A 22,365-nucleotide genomic window follows, 5' to 3' on the forward strand; every position below is an offset into this window, starting at 1 on the left:
AAACTAATCAGAACTGTGAGGGAGACACCAAAAGCTTCTCCTCTTTTGAAATGCAGTCAGCATCTCCCCTGTGGGGCTGATGAACATACAAAGTTAAAAGAAACAGAAGAACATAATTAGCTTGTCTTTCATTAATATCCAGTAGGGTCACTGTCAATCTGACCAATACTATATAAAATTTCCTCCAAAGGTTGTGCCTAGGAGTCTAGGTTTTGCCTGTGACTTCCTCCCGCCCCCTCTTACACAATTGCATAATTAGATTTTTCAAAAATATCAACAAAACCTTTCACCCCTCCCATGCAGGTAGCTGTGTCAGCTTTAGAACATACGTTCTCTTTGCAAACATTCCAACATCTTGTGATGGATACTCTGACAAGTGCTGACACTGCTATGAAAACAATGCTTGGCTACTAGATTTTGTGACAATGACAGGAGAAAAAAAAACCAGCTAATTCTCTTCTTCCCACCTCCCATGAAAGACAGGGAATTTAAAAATGAGATACTAAAAAACAAAACGAAAAATAATCAACAAACATCCACAATTAAAAAGAACATTTAATACTCTAGAACAGACCTTTAAACTGAGCATTTCATTCCTCCTCTAATATCAGGAACCACAATAAGGAAAATGTCTGCTGCTGCTTCTTCAATCAATACAATCCCTTAAGAGTCCAAGCTTCAAAACATTCACATAAAATATTAGCGTTATATATTTGCAGTAGATAAAATGAACCAGTAAGGCAATCAATCAATTTTCAATTACTTGTGGCAACTAAATAAGATGATTGTGCACACACTAACAACTGACAATAGTCACCTAATGAGTAGGATCATGCCTTATGGTAGTCACGAGTCTCTGGGGTACATAATTAATAATAGCCATTCACAATTAGAAATACATATTTCCTCTTCTGTCTTCACAAAGAAAGTTTATTACATATAAACTGAGATGTGCTCATCACAAAACCATCCAGTGCAACTTCTTTTTGGAACGACCATACACTGCTTCTTATGGGGAGGGAGTTCATGAAATGCATTAGTAAAATTACAGGTGTAGCAAGAGTATTAATTTCTTTATTACTTAGTACATCGCACCATTTTTACATCCCAGTCGATGTGTTCTGAATAATGCCATACTTACAACATCAAACTTCTGTGTGATGTTCCCCTGGACATCAAGTAAATAAACTTTGCCATAATGAGTTCCCAGTGCCAAAAACTGTAAAAGAAAGAGACTGATTACGTAAACACAAAGACACCACAACTATAACTACAGCAATGCTAAATGAACTCTTGGATGTTTAGCAGATTAATTATTAGCAGCACCCAGGTTAAAAAAAAACCCAAAGCATTCTATAGACAAAGCTTATTTTAACCGTACCTAAAGAATAAAACAGGGCTTCAAGCCCATATTACTGTGATAGTGCAAGTTAGCTGTCAGAATGAGTCATGAGGACCCTCATTCACTGACAACTAATGGTGTGTCTGCAGTCCGTACACACTGCCTGATGGACTGTGGCAGCAAATTAAAAATGCAGCGTGAAAGCAAGGACTAACACAGACCTGAAATAATTTCTGGATCCTTTCTGCAGCTTTGTTCCAATCATAATGTTTTTGTTTGGGCTTTATTTTTTAATTCTTTGTCTTTAACATAAAAACAAAATGTTCAAACACAGCAGAAGGCCACTGGTAAGCCACTGGTAGAATACTGCTGAATTATGGAAGGTCTCTGACAGTGCATTTAAGCACACAGATAACCATTGGCTTTGCTTCCCTTCACGTAGTAACACTCCTACATTGAACACTCTCAAGACAAATACACTGTTCCTTGGAAATCTCAGGAGTTTCATTCTAAAAAATAGTAGCAAAATAAAGAAATCTCCACACAAATACATGCTATCACAAACTTATTTTGATACAAACAAGAAGGGAATTGATTCTGAGAGATCTGCTGTTAATTGAACCATGTGAACTACACCTAAACAGAAAAGGAAGAACTTCGGTACTACTTGATTTATGACAGAGGTTTCTTTTATTCCCCCTGCTTTCAGCATTACTCAAATAGCCTAGGCTTCTCAATTCTCTGTATTTCACTGCATGTGAGCATGCTTCATTGCAACCTATAATGAAATGCTCAAATTTACAGGCACTGCTAAGCGTGTCAGTCAGGCAGCACAATCTTTAAAAAATAACCTTACAGAAAGTCAAGGTTTAAAAGGATTTATCAAAATGGAATTGCTTAAAATGAAATTTCAGTTCAGGCACTTAAAATATGAAGCTACATTAAAAGGAGTCAAAAAAGGGAAAGAAGGAGTTCATTAGAAATTCATCCCCTGCAATGCCTTTCACTCCTGCAAGGTTGCCTTTTTTCAGGAAGAAAAAAGTCCCCCGGGTAAAAAAATCAATACTGGTTAATAAAACATCAGGTGTGCAGACATAACTAGGTATGACTATTCCACTGCACAGGCCTGCTTGAATGCACCAGGTGCCATGACGATTAGTCATCCAGTGCAGACAGCAAGCCTGGTGAAAATATGATGCTTTAGCAGGAAAGAAAAAAATAATTCTGGTGGGAAATTAGGCTGATACAAGAAGCCAGATTTTCAGGACTCCCAGCAAAGTTAATCAGAGGCATATTTTACATAGTACTGTATAATTTTGCTAATGATGACTCTTTAGAAGGGCTTTTCCTGCTCTTGCGGCAGGGGGGGAACAAAAACCCACCACAAAAAACAGAACAAAACAGAAAACACCCTTGCAAAACCTATAACCCAGCTTCATTTTTAAGCTCTCTGTTCTAAGAGACCTATTCCTAAAAGACTCCAGTACCTGGCTTCTAACAATATTGATCCTTCTCATAAATAGTGTATCTAGTTTGCTGGAAAACTGTAGGTGCTGGGATACTTAAACAGCTTTCCTGTATTGTCACTTTTTGTGACACTATAGTTAAAAGCTCTATTTGTGCACATCCTTATAGAAAAATCTCGTTTATCCTTTCAGCTTTCAAAATTTACCTGAGGCTCAGGAAAAAAAAAAAAAAAAGAAAAAAAAAAACAGGCCACAGACCAGGAGGAAATGCTTGCCAATTTTCCAAATATCTGTGTAATTCTAAGTTGTCAAAAACATTTTAAGAAGACTTATTGTTTTCATTCACACAGTTAAAATACAAGCCTCATCTTAAGAGCCTCTTAAGCCATGGCAACAGTCCTTTGAGTAAAAGAAACACAACACAAGTCAATCTAAAAATATAGCCAAATAATAGACATAGATCCCTCAACAATAACTGTTCAGAAGCTATTACTGTCTGTGAAAAATCATACATTCAGAAAACAGCTATTGTGTTTTACATACTAATAGTTACTTGACAAATCATTAATTCGTACTTTCAGATGCTCTTCAGCATTCCTCAGTATTTTAAAATGTTCTGCAGCATTTATAAAGGAGAAAACTCAGAAAATAAAAGAGCAATTGTTTAAATCAATTAAGAAACATATGAAGTTTCTTCCTTGTAAGAACAAAGGAATGATTCTTTGTAAACTTTCTTTACTTTGCGTTGTCCATCACTTTCTTACTTTCATTCTCTTGTATGTCTCAAACCTTACCAGTATTAGAGCACATGCACTCCCTCTCCTTGTTTTTAACATATTGGATCAGGGAAGGGGAACAGGGAAGCGTTAGTATGATACCTCCTCAAAAAAAGCAAGCAAACAAAAAAGAAATATTGTAAATACTTGCTTCTACACTGTACTAACAGAAAAACAGCTGAATATATTCCACATCTGAATATATTCTACGCTGGCCCCTAGCATGATCAAGTCTGTCTTCGGTGATTCAGGCTGTACAAATAACCACAGTATATGCCAATTTCCTTTCTGAATAAAAGAAAGTTGAGACTGTATCCCAATTCTAGTTCATAATACTGTCCATAAATAAAATCGAGTGAGCATTTTCCAAGTAGCTTATATAAATGTCCCATTTAACAAATCACTGCACCTTGAATTCTCACCTCATTTTCTCACTGAGAAAGTATGGACTGTCCAACACAGGTTTACCATGAACTTCGTTTACATTAGTGTTGGCTTACACTGCACTTCTAGATTTGGCAGCACATTTACACAGAAATATACTGATGCATTATAAGCACAGATAAATATATAAAATGAAGCAGAAGTTCCCTCTCTGCCACAAAGTCACATAATACCTTTTCATGCACTGTCATGCAGCTGGCTGCATCCTTCTGAAGAATTTCAGTCACTCCATTAGAAAGCCTTTCATACTTCAGCTTAGGTTCTTCTTCACTCTCATCTTCCTAAATTTTTACAAGTGTAAGGAAAAAGGAGCAAGAGAAAAAACAAAAAAATGTTTAGAAGTTTATTTTAAATAAAAACAAATTAAAAGATCCCCCAAAACAATCACACAGCAACAGGCAAAGATGGATCACTGCTATCTCTTAACAGCCATTGGAATCAGAAGCCAAACTTCCACATTTTTATCACTGCAGGGGGCTTGAGTTGTGCTTTTTTGTTATTAATTTCTCTTTTTACTCCAGAGTTCTGGGTGCAAACAAAGACTGTATTAGCAGCATATCAATTCAGCTGTAAGAGGCACTTAGTTGATATCTATAAAGCAGGAAAACATGTACATGTGTACTTTGTTACACAGTCATTCCCAATTCAGAAGAAAAATATAAAAGGGATGGATATGGAAAAACAGATGATGATAAAATAAAGTGTGCCACTGTAGCCACAGTTAACTCTAAGCTGAAGCATGCAGGTTACAAGAAACTTCAAGACCTTTATAAGATGCTGCACTTCTGTAGGAAGGATAGAGGCAAAATGCTGTAAACAAAAATAAAAAGAATCCACTAGGAATAAGTTAATTGTAATAAAATGCACCTATGTGTTTATGTTTAAAAAAAATATAAATATGTTGTTGCAAAATTGTCTGGGAAAAGGATCCGGATACAGCATATTCCTATGGATCACCTATATCATCTGCATATTAGGAACTTTTTCTGGTAAACAGCGAAGCTTTCCTTTGTTTTTCTTTTCAAGCATGTTAGGTATTATCACCCAATCGCTACTTAAATGCAAAGAAAGATGATGCATCAAGTGGCACACAGTGAAGAGAAAGGAGACAGAGCTAAAACACACAAGCGACAAATTCATTGATCAAAGAACGCCCAACAAGTTTATCTCTTAGGAAAGAAAATCCAAGGTGCAAAATAGCTCTCTGGTCGCAGGCACCTCTCTGTAACAGATGGTCAACTGAAGTACAACGCCAGAGAGAGCTTCCATAAGCTTCAGTAAGCCTCAGTTAATACTATACATGCACAGACATAAACAAACTCATATATATCCGTCGGTCCTCACTGGAAAACAGTACACCCACAATAATAGTCTCCCACACTCACTATTAGTTCTAACTAACATATCAACGTTGAGTGTTTCCCGCATAAAACATGTCTTTCATTCCTAAGCAACCAGCATGTACCAGTGCGGTGTTCTAGTAAAGGAGCCCTTTACTTCCCACCAGCCACTGCTTTCCAATCCCTAGAACAGAACATAAAAATGCACAGTGTCAGCCTATGGCAGAAGGACTGTATTTGTGCAACGTTTTCTGGTAGCTAATGATGTGAAAAATATACCTGGAAGAGAGACATGCTAATTTGTTAATAAAACATATTTTAAATTGCCTTTGAAATACTAAGCCAGTCTTTACCAAGTTAAATATTATGGCCATTTACCATGCTTGCTACCATCACACATGGTAATACATACACACCCTCATACAAAACACATAAAAGCCATACAGATCTATGGAAACACTCAATATTTAGCCCCATGCTTACATAAATACACTGCAAAGAGAGGCCCTTTCAAAATGGTATTTGAGAGTTTTACGACAGAATATAAATGAGATTAATATAGGGATGTCAGCAGTCCATGACGTAGCAGTCTGAAGAGAGGTGTCAGAATGTCCACCAAGAAACAATTTTATTCAGTAAATCTAACAATGAACAAAGTTGTTACTAGACAGGACTATGTCAGATTACAGGCCTGTATATATATATCAGCCAAATTCCTTGCACCTACAGATCCTTAATAAATGACTACAGGGTAGAGGGAGGAGATAAAGTCAAAGAAAAAAGCATACATGTGATGGAAGAAGGGTGCAAGGACATATGCGTCCATTTTACAGCAATTAATACATTACTACATTTTATACATTGCTTACAAAGACAACACTTGAAATGCATGGGCAATCATTGAATAAATTCATAAAAGTAAGAATTGAAATCCAGTCATCTAGATTTTGTAAGATCCATGTTGCTGGAGTCTTGACATCAAATGTGCAACCAACATGAAAAGTTAATTCTAGTCTCGAGTAGTTTGCATAAAAGCATTCATCCATGGACCATTAGATAAAGTTACTGTAAATAAGTTTTTCCTGTCTTATTTATGAGTGAAAACTAAGTAATTTTTCCTGCACACATACAAAAAATATATACTTTCAAAAGTCAGTGCACTGAAGCATTCTGCCAAGCTTCAAAAAAGTAAATAAAATTAAAACAAAATGTTGTACTTACAAAAGTAAATAAAATGAAAATAAAATTCCAATATTAGGCATGATGATGTACCCTTTTCATGCTTTCTTGACAGATATCTTTTACGTTAAGTAAAAATGAAGTTAAAAGGTGAATTGAAATGGGGTCGGGGAACCTTGCTGTAAACAAAATGGAAAAGGTGATTCGCAAAAATGCAAGATTTCTCTACTGCTTAAGACTCTACCTCACATATTAAATGTATATGATGATCTCTTATTCACAGTACTAGAGCTTAATAACTTTAAAGGTATTTTTCTATCAGGAAAAGCTTTTATGCCATCTGAACTTCTAAAGTAAACACAAGCCAGTGTTAATAAAAAGCAAATCAATAATTTTTGTTAAATTTTAATAATCTTGAAAACCTACAAATAAAACCATCAGCAGCCTGAGTTGAGATGACAGTTAGCTGTGTTTCTATGACAACCTAGAGGAATAGTACAAGTCCTGACTTGCAGTAAAGCTAAGATATAAACAGAGTGACATTTACCCCAGACAAGAAAACTCACAGCTAGCTTTTTTTTTTTTTACAGGGGGAATCAATTTCTCAACTAACATGGATTTTTCCTAAGTGTATAGCACTTTTAATTAAAGAGAAGTCCTTTAAACCATCCTAAAGGATTCTAAACATTTTTAAATAAATTTTATAGCACTGCTTCTTGTACCACCACTTAACACTTCTTCCGTGTTTTCTGCCTAAAAAAACCAAAACAAAACAAGCCCAACAACACTCAATTTTTAAATTCTTCACAAATGTATTAAGAAAAAAAGAAATGTATACTGCACAAAATGTGTAAAGTGCTCCACACATGGCAACCTTAAATTCCAAAAGGGAAGGAGACCCACAGAGCTGACAGGAGAAAGCTACCTTCATGGTGTTGCAAAATAAATAATGGCTGATTTTCAATCACAGGAATGTTAATTCGAAACTGATATTTAATTTTCTACTTGCCTTTTACTGCTAAAGCTAGCAGTCAAATTGCTAAAAATACAACTGTAAAGAACCTGTAAAGAACAAGTATCCATAAACATTTCCCACTGAAAGCACATTTCCAAGTGAATTAAATACTTCACCAGTGAGACCGATACAAATCCCTTCCTACTAAGAACTTTTCCATTTGTCACTGGTGAACTCCTGAATTGAAAACAAACTCCCTTTCCCACACCTAACACCTAGTAGGTGTGAAACTCACTAGCAACCCTTCTGGAGCAGATTTAAAAAGCCAAGGCGAGCTTCAAATGTGCAATAAGCTCCCAAAAGGCCAGTGCCACTGCGAGGGATGCTCATCCGCCTTTCTGAATGCAGGTCCACAATGTTCTTCAGATATTCTGCCCCATCCTTTCTAGCTTTGCCTACAGGAACCACTGCGGCAAAATCGTGAGTAGAAAAAAAAAAAAAAAAAATCTGAAATCAGTCCTCATGAAGAAAATTTCCAAAAGGAACCTGTGGGCAGTTCCCAGAATTATTCCGTTAGCCCACATTTGCTCCTGCAGCAGAGGATCTGCCCACAGGACAGTCTGTCACATGAACTACATGCTCTACTGATTGCGGATACTCTAATTATGTTACGGGCCTTGACAGCAAAGTGTCATCCTTCCTGCACGATTTGCCCCCTAAGTTTTTCAAAGCCTTTATGGAAATAAACGGTGCATACATTATAAGGCAAGTGCCCTTCCTCTTTGCTCATTTTCCATCCAGTTCCAGCTAGAATTCCAATCACTATAGGTGGCCATTCCAGCCTTGTTTACACCTGCAAGTTTTGACCCTGCAAAGCATTTAAACAGAAAATACTTGAGGTCCATCATCCAAGCAATTTCAAAGGAGCTACACTCACACTCTACTATAGCAAGGCTCTGGTGTCACAGGCCTTCCTAAAAGGCCATGTCTTGAAAAAAAAGACAAAACAAACAAAAAAACCACAGCTCATTTTAATTTTTTTCATGCTTGCTTTCAAGTTCATGTCATTTTCAGAGATTATAAGAAAAATGTGAAATTAGATCATTTCCTCCTAGCTTAAAGGCCACTAAAAGTGCTCTTCCTCTGTGTATCTGAATAGATAGTTTAGAACACATTGTAAGATCTCATTAAAAAAAAAAAAAAACAAAACACAAAAAGAAAACCCCACTCTGTTTCCAAACAGCAAACCCAACATTACTGCTAAAAAGTGAGAAGAGGCTACTTAGCAATTTGTGAGAGTTACTTTTCTTGACACTTAATACAGGCCAGATCTTTGGAAACCCACGAACCTATTAAGAAACCAGCATTTTTGTTTATTTAAACAATCATCATTATCATGCAGAAGAAAAAAAATAAACTATTCAGAATTCCAGAATTACCAGTTTACAAACTGTGTGAAAATCTCAAGTCGAACCAAAGAAATCAACTCTATTTATTTTCAGGTTAAAATAAAGGTTTGCAGAACATCCTCAGTTACACAAAAATTAATAAACACATCTTTAGTGCTTTGCTGAGGGCAGTTTCACTTACTACAGAAATTCAAAAACAAATGAAAAACAAGAAAAGACTTCAAGCCCCAGAATGCAGTCTCCTTGGAGAATTACTTACTTCTCTTCTATACATACAGAAGCACAAAGTCCAGCAAAATACCCAGCAGAACTCAGTTACCAAGGTCATCTCTTACCTTTTTGGTCAAATCAAGGCTGTTCCACAAATGTCTTGACTTGATCTAAAGCATAACAATCTCCAGCTGTTAATTTTTTATGGAAATTATATTTTAATCAGGGGGTCAAATTGGTTGCTTCAAGTTTATTTTTGAGCGTCTGCAGGGCAGTAGGGTGGGAAGGATCTTTTATTTACAAATTCCCTAATTGACATGGGAGCATCGAATACTTATCCAAGCATTTGGTAGCCCGCTGAGAAGCGGAATGGATGAATTCTAACCACACTGATATGAAAGATGCATCATCAGCGGGGATTTACACCACTGCCTGACCCCCAAGCCATCAAACCTTTCCTCTCACCAGTGTAACCAGGGAGGCTGAGCAAATCCCAGTTTGGACAAGGGAGCCCAACAAACACAAACGTTATGATGACCATCACAAGATTTCCATGAGGAAGCAAGCACCACCCACCAATACAGAGACACAGTTGAAACTTTTGATTTAATCTTCACCTCATTACCACACCCAGGAATTTTACAACACAGGTCATAATGCCTCCTTGAGCCTGTAAAGAAATTATATGATTATTTTTCAGTCTTTATTCTCTCTAGTTAAAATCCCAGACCTTTGTTAGGATCTGACTATCTCCCGTCATTCAGAGTCAAGAGATAAATGAAGCACTGACTTACAAATGAACCTGAATTTAGGTTTGCTAACCCCCACTCCCCAAATTCTTCAGAGAAAACACTCACCTAACACCAAGTCTCTCAGACAAGCAGGTTCACTGTTCGATTAATCAGTCATCTCCAGTTCTCTCTACTCAGACCATCTTTAGGCTAAATGTGGCCCAGATAATCCAGTAATCCAGATGACCAGATACAAGTCTCCATATTCCCAGTACCACCCCAGGAGTATCTGTGTGCATCATTTCTCAATTCCTGTTTTACTGTATTTAACACAAATGTACTTTTTCTAATAGCTGTATGCTAAAACACTGAGACTTCCCATATTTTTTGTACCTAAAGGCAGTAATTAGGCCTGACAAACAGTGATTAGGCCTGACAAAGTATAGTTTCTCCACCCTAGAAATAATGCTTCAGGTTAGGCACCCTTGCTCAGCTAGGACAATGAGCAGTTTCTTCAGCCTAGTCTGGAGGGCAAGGCATGATGCAGGCACAGCCACTCTCCACTGCCGCTCTGCAGGGCTGGGTCTGCTGACTGGGCTACTCTGGGTTTTGGGATGCCAACGGAAAAGCAAAGAAGTGACTCTCCCTGCCACAACATTATGTGGGAAACAGTGTACACCAGCAGATGAAGAAAGGGAAGGAAACGTCGATCCACTTCATTTCTACCTCCAACTTCTCTCCTAAAGGTCCAGCATGAGCAACTCCCTCTCATGCACTCTGCTAGAAATCATCGCCGTTTCAACAGCGATAATCCAGGGGTGAAAGGGTGCCAAGCCATGGGAGACAAACAACAACAACAGCAACGCACATGGCAGAAGGGTCCCATGACTGGCTCAGCCTACACGTGCAGCTTTTGCTAAGGAACAACCAATGGACCACGCAGCCGCTGTCCCACTTCGCTGCGAGCAGAGGATGACAGTGGGCAGGTGGGGAGCACAGAGCAGCCGACTGGCTACTAGCCACCCACACACGTGCTTCTGTGTTGTACACTTCGGTGGGAAAATGTCATTATCTGAAGCTTTTTCTCTCTTAATTCTAACACGCTTACTACAGCTAACCTAAAATACTGCTGCATTTCCCTGGACTTCTGGCTTTACAGAGAGAGGTTGAAGGAGGTGGCTTCTCTTCAAAACACCAGTCAATCCCACCTATAATCCAACTATCCAAAGCCAACAAGTTAAGGGTGCTAGCTCCCAGCATAACACTTAATCTCCACTTTTAAGACTGCAGAGTCCTGAACCCTCATAAGCAAGGGGAAACGTAACCCAGCCTGTCCCTAACCTCCCCCTTCCAAATCTGCTCTGCTTTGTCTCCTGGCAACCCTCTGATAGACCTTTGCTGATACCCTAACTCCCCTCAAACACTTCAGCAAACCCTCCCAGCCCGGACTCCCATCCCAATTTTGGCACTTTTCAGTGTGCCCGCCAGGACCCCTGAACGGCACAGCCACTGCATCCTCACCAGCAAGCTCACTTTCAGCCAGGCAGCCCGCAATAGCAGAGCAGCTTTCCTGTACAGAGTTTTTAATGACAACTTACAGCCTGGCATGAAACAGTTGTTTCAAAACCCAGCACAAACAACTCAGCGAATACACTAACTTTGGATCTAAGGAAGAGTGTGGCTCCCATCCCGCAAGCACACCCACACCACCTCACCGACAGGCAGCGGGGCTGACAACGGGGAAGACCGTTGAGCAAGATGGTTTGGAAATGCAGACAATTACTGCCCTGCATGTGCACATCCTCCTTCCATGCCTCAACAGCATAGACGTTCTTCAAGTACATGGAAGGAAAAAGCAATTTTATTTTACTGAGTCAGGGTTCACATATGCAAGTGAACACGCTGCCCATTTGCAATACATGGGAATATGGCTAGTGAATTAAAAAGTTAAAAATATGCTACAGGTGAAAACATCACACAGGAGCAACAGATGACATAACACATGCAGGAAAATCAATATTCTTAAAGCAGTTTTAGAAAATACTGAAAGGCAAATTGTAACAACTTGCTAATGTCTGTTGATGAATTTAAGGAAATAACATCACACGGTTGCACCACAGTTTGGAGATTCCTTCAACTTCCATCCCAGATCATGTTTTAAAGTCCCTGTATTACTTTTTGAATTTTTTTTTTTGGTGGGGGGGAGAACATGAAAAGGAAGAAAAACCCCTAATCTTTATCTACAAAAATTTTAAGTATTATAACACCTTGGTTATAACTGTGATAGGGTAAATCGACCTCCCCTCCTCTTTCTTGTTATATTCCCATTTAATAGTCACAAAACACTCAGTCTTCATAAATCCTACTCTCACCGTATGCCTGCTGGCATCAGATTGTCACTTGCACTTTAAAGAGGAGAGGTAAAAGCTTTGAACCCCATATATTACATTGGAATCGGTATAACATCTATTTGATACAAGAAGGGATCCAAGAATATTTTTCAACATTTGTCCACTCCCCTCTATCCCAAAAGCAGCCTTTGTTTCCTCACAGCAGCTTTGAGTAACCTGACGTGCTATTAACGCATGCTGTGTTGAGCACGTATGCCAGCAGAGTCCTACTCTTCCTCAGCACCATTTGGAAAGCCCACCTCATTAGAAGATGATGACTAGTTCTGGTCAGAAATGGTGGGAGGAGGGAGGTTTGCCTTTGGGAAGTTTTAGAAGTCAATTTTCCTCCATTGTAACTTCCGACTTCTTCAGTGTTTGCCTCTGATCCTGGCATTTCTGAAGGAGACCACCCACAGAACAACCTATTGTCCACCATTCTGACACAGGAGTCAGAAAAAACCTAGCCCAACTTGGGTTTCTTCTCAAGACAACTGGAATCTAAACACCGGTTTTGAAAAATAATTTAAAGAATCATTATTTCTGATAAAAACAGCTGGAAATTCATGACACAAAGATTTGCCAAAATTTATGTTTTCATTGTTGCAAAAACATTAGTGGATTGTTACTCTGTGTAATCAAGAAACACCTGAGTGCAATTTAAAAGCCCATTCAGTCGTTAAAAATCTAACACCTCAAAGTCACATATTTAAGATCTTCAAGTAGATCTGGCCATATTTACTCTGTAAAAAGATTCCTGTGTTCAAAACGATGCAAACACCACACCTTCTCTGCTGCCGATTTCTAGATCTTACCCCACCTTCTTTTACAAGAAAAGAAAAATAAACCCAAAAGCAAGACAGAAGCAAGCACTTCGTCCTTCCGCTGTTTTGGCAGATACAGCCATTTGTGCTGCAGAATCAAGCAATACAGAGCAAAGGAGGAGAATTATAGTAGGAGAATACCTAACTATTGCCAAGTGCAGCTTCATCATTATTGTTCCTCCATCCTTAAGATAGGATTTCTGGACTTCTCTTCCTGTCTCAATGATAAAGGGACTACCTGTGCTATTTTCAGGATAAGGATCCTGACTCAGTTTCTCTCAATGTGATCAGACCTCCAACACTAAAGGGATGCCAAGAATAACTCAGACTAAGCCTTTTAATCTTCAAAAGCCCTGGTTGCTAGATAGTGCACAAACTGGAACACAATTTCATTGGAAGTTGTTGCTTTATTTATCTTGCTGAATTTAAATATTGAGCACTTTACCAGACCCCTTGGAGGCTAAAAACTTACCAGGAGAATGTGAACCTCCTTCCTTCCGTTACTTTTGTATTTAAAAGTTTGTTCCCACAAGAAAATTTTAACAAAGCACAAAAAAATAAATAAATCAGTTGGTTTAAGAATGAGAATAGCAAGGAGCCTTTCAGCTTGAAGTCACTGGTTCAAAAGCAGGTAAAGCAATAGTGAATAAAAGCTAGAAACATCCATGGTCTTGTTTATTAGCCCGCTTAAATATTTGGGAAAAAAAAAAAAAGAGAAAAACACACATAACAAGCTGCTAATTTTCTATAAAGACAGAACCATATTATAAAACTACTGATCTCAAGTGACAACCTGGGTAGTAACTTCAACAAAGATGCAAATTACTGAGGCAGGCATAATGGAAGACATACCATTATCTTTGTAAAAAACCTGACTATTTACTCAAGTTTTGTAGAACGCTTGCAAGACAGTGCGAAAGAGCACAGGCCGCTGTATCTTGAACACTATGTAAACACAGGTTTTGTGAGAATTAATATAGTTTGGAATGTATGTTACAATCATTTGGAATAAATACTAAAAATCTATTCAAGTTTCCAACCTACACAAGAACTAGTTTCTATTATGCAACTATTGCTACACAAGACAACAAAAGGCATGAAGACTGAAATTTGTAAACCATGACAACACATTGTGACTTAATGCTGCTAGAATATTTCCCTCCAATTCTATGGTGAAAATACAGTAAAGTTAGCTCAGTAAAGGAAGTGAAGTGAATAACCTCCCACCCAGTTCCTTTATGGTTCCTCAGAAGGCAATACTTTCCCAGTATCTGGCTGTAAAATTGGCAAATATGAATTAGGATGGTAAAATTTCACTTGGCAGTTTTCTGTTCTCTCCATGCATTTTCTGCAGATCCCTTGACCTCTTTGGAAAAATGCAGATATACACCGGGAGCAAGAAATTAAGGTGATACAGCTACCTGTGGATATGTGTCAAAATGGGCTGCATTCACAATATGAAATGACACACAGATGAACAGCAAAGCAGAGATCATTTTATTTCTTAGCAAAACTGTTGTGGTATACAGAACATCACACTATATGCGCAAAACACCAATTGAAGATTCACTCCTACAGGTTTGAAGGAGCTCAGCACCAGGTAAGTCACAAAACAGGAGTAACACACAGATAACACACTGTGCATGAGCCATCATCATAAATGGCATGTTAAAAAAAAAAAGTAGTAAAAAGTCTGTATAGTACAATTTGGTTTCACTTCAACTCCCATCAATTTGTTTGATTTTGCTGGTAGTTTTGTGCATGGCAAAGAACACCTGAAAACTTTCAAATCCACTTCAGTGTTCAAAAGCACAGGATCAGTCCACTCACATCAAGTGCACCACACAGAGGCAGCACAGCATAGACCGCTTTATCTTCGGTGTCCAAATTCAATTCCAACAGTGAAAAATCCACACACACTTCAGATCTCAATGAAACTACACATTTCTACTTGTATTTTCCTTTTGCTGAGTAAGGAACTTGGGTAAACATTTGTTTCCCTCGCTAACACTGCTCAAGCAGCCTGCTTGCCACCTTGTGATGTACTGCATATGAAAACCCTACAGTGCAGTTTTGGGAACAGTAGTTTTTAAAGTTCACCTACTCACCACAGTGGAAGAGCTAAATGGTAAATAGCTGAACTCCCGTGCTATTTTCCTTTTTTCCAGCTCAGAGTGTTATTCCACCCAGATTAGTGCAGTTAGTATTTTGGAGACTGCATACTCTGTTAACTTGCTAGCTTTGCAATTGCATTTAATTTATGTAACATGCACAGACGCATTTTTACTTTTTATGTATTCCACAACACAGAGATAGAACAGGCACTTCTGGTTAATATTAATAGCTCATTAAATGAAGTATCTAATTTTCACTCAAACCCAGAAGATATTATAAGAATATAGCAATAATCCATTTTTCCTGCAAGTCAATCCTCTAACGATGTATATTATAATGTTAGTTACCAGTCACTGCAAACTTGTTTTTCAAATTAATGTATGAAAAGATTCCATTTAAACTTCAATAAATAATTTACTATGCTCACCCTACTGACTCAAATTGATAAATTATTTGCATGATACATTTTCTCATTAATAAGGAGGAGAACTTTCTATTTGGAATTTATATATCTTTTCCTTCCATTCTCCCCATTTAGAAGGCCAATTTCATTTAAAGCCAGGCAGGGGGAAGCAATCTCTCTTCAGATTGCTCTGGTATGTGAAAAAGAATATGTTTTTCTCCCATTTTATATTTTTAAAACAACTGGAAGAGAAAAATGGCAACCTAGTGTAGAGCTATTCAATAATAAGTAAAAGAGGCATAATGAAAAGAAGTACTTTGCCAAAGGTCAGACAGGAGACAAAAAAAGGCAAGTTGGACTGAGGTACAGTAGCCAAATCTACTTTTCAGCCATCTATTTTTTGTTGCAATGGTGTTGCCCCTTCGAAAGCTACTAGCCACAGAAGAGCTCACTTCTTCCAGCCTAATGCTCCACACTCCATGTTAAGAAAACATTTTGATGGAAACAGAGTATGACAAGGAGTCTTCTTTACCAGATGCTTTATTTACTTGAAATTATTTAATTGCTTTGACCTAATCCAGACCCAACCTACAAGACTAAGGTCTGGAGTACACTGAAAAGGAAAAGAAAAACATCAAGGCTTTTCAGTTGCCTCTTTTTAAGGCTTACATGTTTCCTAACTGTGTTCCTGCTCTGACCGGTTTTCAAAACCTTAAGGAACAAAACCACTGTCAATTTCAGAGGTAAAAGTGTATCAGTGAGGGATATTTCTAAACAGCCATAAATTGCTTGAGCATTGGATTAACCAAGAATTTCTACAATACTTCAGTCTCTACAAACTCTCATTGAATTTATTAAAAGTGTTTAAATAACAAAAAGAATAAACTAAATGAACAAACATATCTCTTTCACAGGGTACTAGTAATCAAAGATCAGAAAACAGGCCAAAAAAAACCCATTAAGACCAGGAGATACAAAAATGGAAGTGCTAGAATCAAAACATATGCAACACTGATGACTTGCACAAACAAGTACCTAGTAAAAAAAACCCAACAGCAACGCACACATGAATGCAACTTTTAAAAAAAAAAATTTTAGTAACTTTTTGCAGAAAATTAACATCTGCACCCACCTGCTTTTTTTTTGTGTTGTTTCCTTTAAGAGTCCAACAATACAAAACAAAAAATTTACCCTGTAGTGCAGCACCTACAAAAAAAAATCAGTGAAACTCCTTATATAATCCCTGGATCATTTCATGGGACATAGCACTCATTTTCTGATTGGTGGGGGACAGGCAGGAAAGAGGCACAGCATTATTAACCTGTACATGAAGTCTGAGCTTGAGTCAGAAGCTGTAGGTCCTGGTACCCTGAGGCTTACTTCCAAACATTTTTCTGCTACATGCAAGTTACCTGAAATAACTGTTACTAATTTATGCAGACCAGCAATTTTCCACGGTGCAATATATGATTTTATCAGTACAAATTAAGTCTCAATGGGAATGTTTTGTGCACTACATATACAGCGAAAACAAAAATAACATTCACCTGACCTCACAAGATTTCATGGTGTCATGTAATGAATGGTGACTGCCATACTGTGCAACTACAACACACTGTAAATAAACACACTCTAGCAATACAGTGCAGAGCAGCATGGAGGTTCAGGAAGACTCAAGTTGGCTCTTTAATAAGGTTTCTTTTGAATTGAGAGATACAAAAATAGCTCCTCTCTTCACAGAACACAAGTGATTCATGGGTGCATTTCACAATACACGCTGTTGTGTGCGCTACTGTACTCACTGTGCCTCTCACCACCACATTGCACTGCTACTGAAGAAAGCTTAACTGTTTACTTACTAGTGTTATCTTTTTCTAATTAGCTGGCAAAATGTAACTGTCTGCCTAACAGAAAACAGCTGAACCGAGAAAAGTATGATTTTACAGGAACAGACACATTGCAAGGAAGAAAATTAATATGAAAACAGAAATTCAGATTCAAGCTGTACAAAACTTATGCAGACTTTGTCCTCCACAGTTTACAAACAGCCAAAAGTCAGATTATTTTGTTGTCTGTTTTTAAGATCTCATCAAATGTGACAGTCCAAACATGTAGCTCCAGGTGCTGTAAAATAAAGTTAAATAAGCCAATGAAACCACATTGCACTAGGACTTTTCAGCCAAACCAACCTGCTCAGGCTCAGCCCCAAATGTAGCATGTTTGATGATGAGACAGGGTTGGGAAAAGCAAAGCAAATATACTTCACAAGCACAATTAAAAAAAACAAAACCAAACAACCAAAACCAGAAGATACAAAAAGAAAATAATTGTGCTTCAAGACTGCAGTAGAATTACTTAGCAAACCAAGTAGGTTTTTCTCTTGAGAACTGAAAGACTGTGTTAGATCTACTGCTTCCACATTATACCATGGTATAATATATAGCAGTCTGTCTACAGGAAAAGAAAAAGTTTATGATACCTCATATCATATCTACGGATATGAAATAAAAGTGTAAGTTGTACTGTAGTGGCCAGGAAAGATCTATTAGATTTCTACAAGTCCTCACACAAGTAGCTACCACTATCTTCACACTGAAAGGTCTGCTTAACATCTGAACATAGGCACCATCTCTGCTAATTAACACCTTTGAATTTTACACATTCTGGTTTAAACAGATGAAAAGTATTAAACACTTAAGCAGCTTTAGGAACTCAATTACCTGGGAAGAAAGAGTTGGAACCAAATTTAAAATGAAGGGCTTTTAGCTGATGTACATTCAAGACAGTCAATTTTTGCAGACTCCCACATTTGAGGCCTATTATAAAGCTCTACCACCAAGTCCGTGTGAATAAGCATCCTGGCACCTGGTTAAAGAGCCTGTGATTCAAAACAAACCAAGCAGGTGGCAACTTAGAATTAGCATCTTATTTACTAAGGAGCTACTAACTGACTGATACTGAAGGAGTTGCTGCATAAAAGAGAATCACTGCATGTTTGTTTCTTTAATTCGATAATGGCACAGCAGTGTAAAAAATATAGGAAAAGATAAAGTTGTATGTTCTTTACACATCCAGTTCAGATAGGGACATCATTTACTCAAAAACAGGTATTTACAAATTACCTTCCTCCATAATATAAAAGACTGGTATAGTATAACTTGGATGTGTGTCATGTGCCCTCTGAAATCAATAGTAAATAGTTTTTAATTTAATAGGAAGAATTTAAATTAAATTAAATGCAAGACCAGTTGTATATGCAAAAACATTTATTACTATGATGACAAGATGTCTACAAACTCCACACCATAAATATTTTATTTTTTAATGGGTAAAACTGGACGCAGGCTGCAAGGATTAGCGTGTCACATTCTAGTACTGCCACCACAAAATCCATCCCTGACTATTCAAACTATGAGCCACCCAAAAGAAATAATCCAATTTTATGATCACAAGAGCTAAGAGCGAAGTCATCAGTTCAATCCTGTCTCTAACCATGCTTCAATTAATACAAGCAAGCACTGACAACATTTAGACCTTTTCATTCTACGACTATTTTTGGTTTCTATTTGAATGATCATTAGAAATAGCCTAACGAGTGATGAAAACACTAAGACTGTGAAAACTTTTCATTACTTCCTTCAAGTACTTTCAAAGGTTTTGAAGGTTTTGAAACAATGGTTTCAAAGTTCCACTTTATCAGCTACCTGCATAGTGTAAAGACAATGCAGACTAGACTTACTATTCAAAGACAACTCATGAAAAGTGTTTTCATCGGCATTAGAATGATGATTGCATTGTTCATTAGATCCAACATCTACATTCTCAATCCGAAAATTTCCTTTTCACTTCTCTATACGTGAAATTAACATTAAAAATAGACATCAACTTTAACAAAGGTCTTGTTTGAATTTTATGACTTTCAATTTTGTGAAAGTTGCATTATGCCTATTTTTACTTAAAGTAAAAACAAATAAAACCTCAACAACATGGCAACCCATTTATGAATAATTCTGCTGTAATACTTATTTACTATGGTCTGAAATGTTGAAAGGCCGTTAAAAAGGCCACTAAAACAAGTTCTCACTTACAATAGGCTTTGAAGAAAAAAAACACCTCAGCAAGTAAGTATTTGTGTTCACTACACTGTCAATGTTAACCCTTGAGAGGATTACTATTCTACTAAACACTGAGTCCTGGCCCAGTCATTGTCTTTGCGCACTTCACATCACAAAGGAACATCCAGAATGAAACCATTTCACACGGGGCAAAAAATATCTGGTCCAGTCAGCTGCTCTACATGGCAACATTAAGGGGCCAAAGAAATCTCTGCTTCTCACCAGGAATACCCTACGGTGCCACTGCAGACACCCACTTATGAAAGGCAGAGGGAAAAAAAATATCCCACAAGAAACAAAGCCACCATCCTCTGCAAAAGCATTTTTTTCAAAATCCACCACTGCAGTCTCTGCAGTACCCACTGTCTTGGAAACTAAGATTTCTGCCTGCTTAGTGCTTAAACCCAGATCCCAAATATGAAGATTTGTCCCTAGGTAAAGAACAGAAAATTTTGCTGACAGCAAGTCCATTAAAGTTTTGAAAGTCTAGGAGCCGCTTTCACTTAGATACATAATGGGTGAAAACACTCTATCAAGGTAATACCCTGCTCTGTGTCATCTGTCCTTGCTGGTGGCCACAGCTGAAGCTGCTCACAACCACCTTTATTTCTTCCTTCCTGTAGCCATCCTAGACCACACTAAAGGCAAGTATCTCTTTCCAGTTCTCTAATGGTTCCTTCAATAATGGCAGGTTTGGAGTTAGTACACTACTGTTCAGGGACAAATTCTTGAACCTTCTGCAGCTCCCTTCCTCTCCTCACGCTCAGCCCACTTTTTTTAGCACCTACAAGCAGGGTAGGCAGACCTCTCCAGAACATGAGAGAGTTTTTGACAAACTGTCATCTCAAGAACAGAGATTACACAGAACATGATTAAATCTAGACCGTGAAGCTATTAAAATAACACAGTAATTACCTGAATGTAGTATTACTGCATATATAGTTATACTGACAACTAAATTTTCATTTGCTCAAAACAGAGTACATGCACTTGAATTTGTCTCTCACCATAATTCATTTTACTATAATGGGATGATTGTGGTTGGTGGGTTTTTTTAATATAAAGAAGCTTCTAATAGCAAATCACAGCTCCCTTTCAATAATTTAAGCACAGATTACCATTTCTTTCTACATAGTTCCAGCAAAACTTCTAAAAATAATCAATGAGGTAGTATTTTTCCCTCCATACGGCCAAAGAACTAGCAGATTCAAGTGTGAAGCATTTTAAGGAGACTTACCTCAGATTCATCTGTTGATTCCTCATTAGACCTGGTTTCCTGAAAATGACACAAAGAACAAAGGGAAAATTAGCTAATTACATCTATATCTGAGCAGCAATTCCCTTTTTAAGCCTTTATTAAGAGACAGAAAACAAAGTAGAAGCAACTCAAAGTTCAGAGTTTCCATCCTTCCCATTCCTACCCAGTTTGCACTGCACTTGCAATCTAGAGCCACACTGACACTCAGTGGCACCAGCTGACTGCGATACTGTTGTCGGATACCCTAAAAGAGAGAGTGACTGGACCATCTGAGAATCTGTCCCTGTGAAAGCTTCCCTCCTTCCAAAAGTGGTAGCAAGTTCTGCAAAGCACCTGCCCATGTCTTGACTTATGAGGCAGAATCACATTCCCCAGTTATGTACAAACTAGCTTTGGTATTCAATTATTCGGCTATTAATAGACTTACTTTAAAATTAAATAATTTCAAACCATTTTCCATAGCAATCCAGCATTTAATGACTTTCTTCTTCCCATCCCACATCAATGCAAGCCATGTGGCTTTTCTCTTGCCTTTGAAGCAAGTGTACCTTTAAAATGTCTCTCTCTGGCAAGACAATGATTCTTACTGTCCTACAAAAAAAATATTGTAAGTCAACTCCTGCTAATCTCTCACCTGTCCACTGAGAAAATCTGCTGATGCAATGCCTCCTCAAAGAGGTCAGCAAAATGAAGATTTACTTAACGTATTTATCGTTATCAGTAGCAATAAAAGGTTACAACTAATACGCTGACAGTGAATGTAAGCATTTTAACAACAAAATATGATATAAGCAAAGACTGAGCAAGAGAGAAGGCAGCATTTCAAATCTTATGAAGCAGTACTTGGACAGTAAGATAAATAGTCACAGAATTTCACCAGAGAATGGGGGAGAAAAAAAAAAAGACACACAGTTACCAACAGTTTAAAAAGAAATGGAGAAGGAAGACAATTTAATGCACTGACAACCATTGTCATCTTTAGTTTGTTGTATTTATTTATTTTCCCCATTTATAAAATGCACCAATTGTGAGCTCTAGGCAGAAAGCAAATGCCTCCTTTGCATTAGTGGAGGTTCACCTTTAGTGACCACATTGACCATCACAATAGATTTGAGATACAGATGGAGGAGAGGAGCAGCATTTCTATTTGCGACTTGAAACCCATTGCAAGGTGTTACCACGATTATTGCCATCTGTTTCCTCCATTTTAGTTACTACAGACAGATCCACCTCCAAAACGTGCATCCCATAGAAGTATTATCTGTGCAGTCTTTATTTATGACAGGAGTTGGGAAGTTGCAAGTAGAAAGAACATGGTAGTCAAGTGAAGATGAAGAGGGAGTAAAATCCTTTCAAGCTTAGGTTTGACTTTGCAAGTACAACTGTTTGTCCATCAGTCTCACTATCTCTA

At 37.8% G+C, this 22,365-nt stretch overlaps 1 protein-coding gene across 1 annotated transcript in view; it reads right to left on the bottom strand.

The window, feature by feature from the left end:
- Window positions 1-20,958, bottom strand: part of VPS41 (vacuolar protein sorting 41 homolog (S. cerevisiae)) — a gene marked incomplete at its 3' end in the record, with an annotated part of 95,024 nt that extends 74,066 nt beyond the window's left edge. Inside the window, exons 1-3 of the mRNA XM_010292089.1 lie at window positions 20,934-20,958; window positions 4,202-4,309; window positions 1,142-1,219 (exon numbers count right to left, since the gene is read on the bottom strand). Of these exons, the coding sequence (XP_010290391.1) occupies window positions 1,142-1,219; window positions 4,202-4,219 (96 nt within the window). The remainder of the gene's footprint in view (window positions 1-1,141; window positions 1,220-4,201; window positions 4,310-20,933) is intronic.
- Window positions 20,959-22,365: the final 1,407 nt, after the last annotated feature.

This window comes from Phaethon lepturus, unplaced genomic scaffold, assembly GCF_000687285.1.
Source record: "Phaethon lepturus isolate BGI_N335 unplaced genomic scaffold, ASM68728v1 scaffold13710, whole genome shotgun sequence".
Classification (NCBI taxonomy): domain Eukaryota; kingdom Metazoa; phylum Chordata; class Aves; order Phaethontiformes; family Phaethontidae; genus Phaethon; species Phaethon lepturus.